Here is a 5,382-nt window from a genome sequence, read left to right as displayed (position 1 = left end):
TTATCTTGACAAATTTTTATTGCGTTTCAAAGACGTTTATATAGTATATGTGTATATTAAAATATTTATCTTAAGAGGATGTCAGCGCACTATTCGTTTTCTCTCTCTGGCCCACGCGCAACATAGACAAAAAGCATTTACGCAAAATCATTTTTCTACGCGTTAAAGTAATCTTAGAGTAAAGTCACCTATTATAAAAAAAAACCGACCAAGTGCGAGTCGGACTCGCGCACGAAGGGTTTCCGTATCATCATCAGCTATAAACATGTCGGCAACACTGCTTATATTATAATATATTCTAGGATTTTTAGTATTTGTCGTTATAGCGGCAACAGAAATACATAATCTGTGAAAATTTCAACTTTCTAACTTTCATATATTTTTGGTCAATGCATTTATAAACTTACTCTTATATTAAATTTGTCTGTCCTTACTCCTTAGCTCATACCTATCTAATATTAGTTAATATCTTCTCTACACCGTGCTGTGGGGTAACGCAAATGTAATATCCGTCATCTACGTTTTTATCTACTGCCTGGCACGAAAACATAGAACAATAAAAATATAGCATTTTTTACTTCTATATGTCTATTCTACAACTTCAATCAACGCCATCTAACGATTTAAATGCACGTTGCTTGAAACATATGTAGAGTGATAAGCTCGGGGACAAAATTGATAACATCTGGATTCGCAGATCGCAATTCCATTATAACAATATTTGCATTTCACTAATAGTAATAGTTATAACTTATAGTATACGTTCTTTATACTACATACATAATAATATTATTCGTCATACTCGTAAATTGTAGTCTTTTTTCATCAAAACAATACGGATTGTTGAGTTGTTGACTGTTTCCCTAACGTACTGTAGCCTGGACTTGTATCAAGTATTGAGTATATTTTAACATTAATTGTTTACTCCTTTTTAAAATTTTCTTTTTTAATCCACATCAACATAATATTATACATTAGCTACATCTTATTATTCATTTGTTTTCTTTTAATTCCCCACAACCATTGTTCTGAATGCGCCTTTAGTTATGATAGGGAAATCAAAATGGTACTTAGTGTTTATGATCCTATTTTGGAGTTGTATGGACGGTTAGTATTATAACACAATTTTTGTAGACGATTCATATATTATAGGTCCATTGACTTTTGTTAATTGTGATTTTTCTAATACTATTACCTATTCCAGCTTATGGTTATCAACTAATACTAAACAATAACAGTCCAATTACTACCGGCTCAACCGTCATCTTGAATGCTACAGTTCTCGATGACTATGGCTTATGTGCTAAAGGAAGTCTGTCGTTTAAATATGAAGATGATGCATTCCCAAGTCATAAATTGGAAGTATGTTGTGAACCATTTTAATTATTAGTTTTATTTTTCTTTACTTCAGGTAGGTAGATGATTATTACCTATTAACTCTAATATTTATCTCAATTATTAGAAAATAATTGATTGTTTATTCAAAATAAAAGGTTTAGATAAACCCATGCCTACCGTATGAAACAAAAATCATAAAAAATCTAGTTGTAAATTTACTGCTTGAAAATTTCCAACTTATTTAGAACTACCTACCTGATTGAATTATTTGAAATTTTATAACTAAATTTAAAAATAGGCAATACCTAAATACAAATAATTTTAACAATACTAATGTAAAATACTGTATTTGAGTAACCTTTGTTGTTTTTTAAATAAAATGTTATAGATTAAAACATTAAAAGTTCATAATAATTGTTCACAAATTTGTAAAGTGTACTATACTGCTATATAACAGTCAATAAAAATAAAAACAATGTAAATATTTCTTATTATTTTTTTGTTTCATTTAGGTAGCTAGTTAATAAGATTATATTATTTTTTACTTTTGTTTTTTATGTAATTGTCTGTATAATTGTATTTTTACATTTCATATTTACATGTTTTAATTAGCATGATATCTTAATCCTAGGTGGCATTCTAAATGTAATTTCAAGGCTGTGTGCCAGATTTTGGTTGTAAATAAAATATTTATAAGAATAATGCATGTAACAATTTAAATTATAAAATTAATTTTCTTAGAAAACATGACAATTTATTTACTATTATAGTGTATATAAAAAAATATATATTAATAAATGCTACAGGAAAATGTACAACTTTTGTCTTACATATTTCAATACGTACTTATGTATAATATTTTAGAGTTAAAATTAATAATTATAAATTAATGATAGAGTTAACGTAAAACAAACTAACTATTGGTATCTATATTATTTTTATTTATTTTGAAATTTTGAAAATAATTTAATTATTGGTTTTTTAAATTTTAGATTAAAAATAAAAGTTGTGAAGCAATATTCCACATATCATTTGACACAACTATTGGTCCTTCAAATTATAGATACAAAGTAGATGTTGCTCAGGAATTAATTCCTTTTATCTACCACCCAATTACCAGTGGTCGCGGCGAGTTAATTGTTACAGGTAACATATTAAAGTTTTATATTTTTTATTATATAATTTTTGTAAAATGAAAACAAATTTAATTGCAATTAGGACAAATATATAATAATAATATGTAAGATAAGTAAAAGAAAAAATCATATTTTTGTAGATTTTAATATTTAAAAAAATTATTAATATGAATATTATACGATTTATATTACAGAAAATTTGAACGGTGTACTTCAACTATTTCAAAATAATACAAACATTTCAAAAAATTCTCCACAAACTATTTATGCGTCTACTAATTTAGAAACTGTTCACAAGATTGAGATCAATCCTGCCGATTTAGATTATCTTAATAAAAGTGCCAATTCAATCTCTGTTTACTGGTTTGTTGATTGTATCTATCAAGAAAATACTACAAGCTATACATTTTCTAGTAACTATACTGAACCAGGCATTCAGCATGAAATTCTTGGTATTGTAGTGGCTAATATTCCCTCCTCTATACCTACACCTACACCTACAACTACAACTACTTCTACACCAGTATCCAATACCACAGTCAGTTCAATTAATTCTACTTCAACTACTTTGAATACTTCTATTGCTGCTTCTACATCTACATCTTCTACCACTGAAGCACCTTCCAAAATTGATGTTACATTTTCTCATCATATAATCAATTCAACTTTTAGTACAGAATGTCAACAAAAAAAACATGTTGAATTGTTATTATCTGCAGTTAAATTAGAAAACCAGCAAAAATATGGATATTTTAGTCGTTCTCTGCTTACTAAGGGTAAATATTAATGCGGGTTTCGATTTTTAATAATTCTTAGTTTTTAATCAATTTGTGAGTTGACATAAAATAATAAAACTTTACATTTATTTAGATCCAATAGCAAATGTCAAGACTCAAGGAAATGTGTGGATACAAGAAGGCGAAATGTTAAACCTGCTGGTAAACAAAAAGTCATATTATAAATGATAACACTTATTAAATTAAACATTAATTATTTACTAGGTAAATTGTAATGGCAGCGGCCCCTTCCGTTACTGTGCACATTATGTTAAAGGACCTTATAATGAAACTGGTAATGAATCTTGTACATGGGACAGAAATTTAGTACAATGTCAAATGCAGTTTGTACACTATTTCCGTGAGCCTACAAATTATACTCTAATTTTGGTTGTGGCCAATGATGTTTCAAAAGTTGTAACACTTATTGGAATTAATATTTATAAAGGTATTCATTATTTTTATATATATAATTAATACTATACGTTTTTTTTTAAAAAATTATAATTATTGCATTGTAATTTTTTTTTATAATTCCAGTACAAAAGAAACCACAAATATCTGTTATAGTTGTACCAGTAACTTTTAGTTCAATTGCAGTAATAATTGTTGTGTTCGGAATAGCTTACTACTTTCAAAACAGATCGAGGTACTATTAGTAGTTAAATACTATTTATCCAAACAAACAAACACCATACAACTTTATAATATTTTGTTGACTGCTCTCAATAATGATTTGAGATTTTATGTCATAAGCATTGTTCATAACCGAAGGATGCTTATTTGTTAGTGCTATACATAGCATCTTTTTAATCATTAAATTATCATTAAATTATCATAATATACCATCATAACTTTTTATAGGTATATGGTAGAAGTAGCAGATTTTGATTTTGCCAATAACTCCGACATGGAATATAAAACATTTAGAGAGCGTTTACGTGATGCTATAAGCCAAGCTATTAACCGTACACAAGACTATTCAGAGTATGATGGCAGTGAAGAACAAATTGGTAATTTGGCTACACCCCAAAATCAAAAATATGGTAGTATGCAATGACCAAGCACTGTAGTCGGTCCAAACAGATGTAATGTCTAAATGACTCATACATAGGACTGACATGAATTTTAATTCTATAGTGTAACTTTTTTGTTGCTGTTCCTGTCATAAAAAAAAAAAAATTATTAACAAATAACTTTTTGGCATTCCAAATATTTTTAATTTAAACTTATAATTTACGGTTTTCTGCACACAATAATATATTATTATTTTTATGAAGACTTGTATATTAAACAATAATCATCTCATTTTAACAACACACTTGAATAATTATTGAAGTCTTAGCAATTATCTTCTTGTAGTTTTGCAATAATAAATAAGACTTAAGTTATACATAGGAGTAGCTACAATAGTTTTCATTTATTTAGCATTTATATTTTTTACTATTGTACATTTTTAGTAATAAGCTTCTCAATTTGATCATTTTCTGTATACATCTTTAAATTCTTTATTGTTACTCCATGTATTCCATTAATTTATTTGGTTGTAAATAATTTTTAAGTAGGTATTGTAAGTTTTCACATTTACCTTATACTTCTGAACCTTCATCATAAAGTATAAATTAGAACTTTGATTATACATATACATAATTGTACATCACTGTGTATTCCCATTTTTATGTGTTAACCTATGGACTAATGGGAAGCTCACCTGTATTTATCAAAATATTATTATTAATTAAAATCAATAAGTTTTAAATCTTTGATGATATGCCAATTAATATATTATTATTTTATTTATTTGTATTCATATTGTGAAATAGCAAGAATGAATGATACATTTATAAATATAAGTATTAAGTACCTATGGTTATTTTTAAATATAATAGGTAACTTTAGAAATGTATCTATCATTCTAAACTAATGACAATACCTTATTTCCATGTGTTATTCAATGTAAAAATGTTTAAGCGTACAAAATATTTTTACCTCAAAACATAATATCAATAAATTAAATTTATTTTTTTCATATTCTTCGGTATCACTTAAAAAAATATATTCAATTATATTATTTACTTTGAAAATTTTTTTATAATAATTTTAACCGTGGATAATATATATTATATTTTATT

At 26.3% G+C, this 5,382-nt stretch overlaps 1 protein-coding gene across 1 annotated transcript; it reads left to right on the top strand.

Moving 5' to 3' along the window:
- Positions 1-693: 693 nt before the first annotated feature.
- LOC100569145 lies at positions 694-5,090 on the top strand. The gene is made up of 8 exons (XM_003242070.4): positions 694-1,107; positions 1,205-1,362; positions 2,331-2,484; positions 2,669-3,250; positions 3,345-3,412; positions 3,476-3,698; positions 3,791-3,899; positions 4,115-5,090. Exons 1-8 carry the CDS (start codon positions 1,047-1,049, stop codon positions 4,308-4,310), a joined length of 1,551 nt encoding a protein of 516 aa, XP_003242118.1. The 5' UTR covers positions 694-1,046; the 3' UTR covers positions 4,311-5,090.
- The last annotated feature ends 292 nt before the right edge of the window (positions 5,091-5,382 follow it).

The sequence above is a fragment of the Acyrthosiphon pisum genome, chromosome A1 (genome assembly GCF_005508785.2).
Source record: "Acyrthosiphon pisum isolate AL4f chromosome A1, pea_aphid_22Mar2018_4r6ur, whole genome shotgun sequence".
NCBI lineage: Eukaryota > Metazoa > Arthropoda > Insecta > Hemiptera > Aphididae > Acyrthosiphon > Acyrthosiphon pisum.
This window is presented reverse-complemented; position numbering and strand designations above follow the sequence as displayed.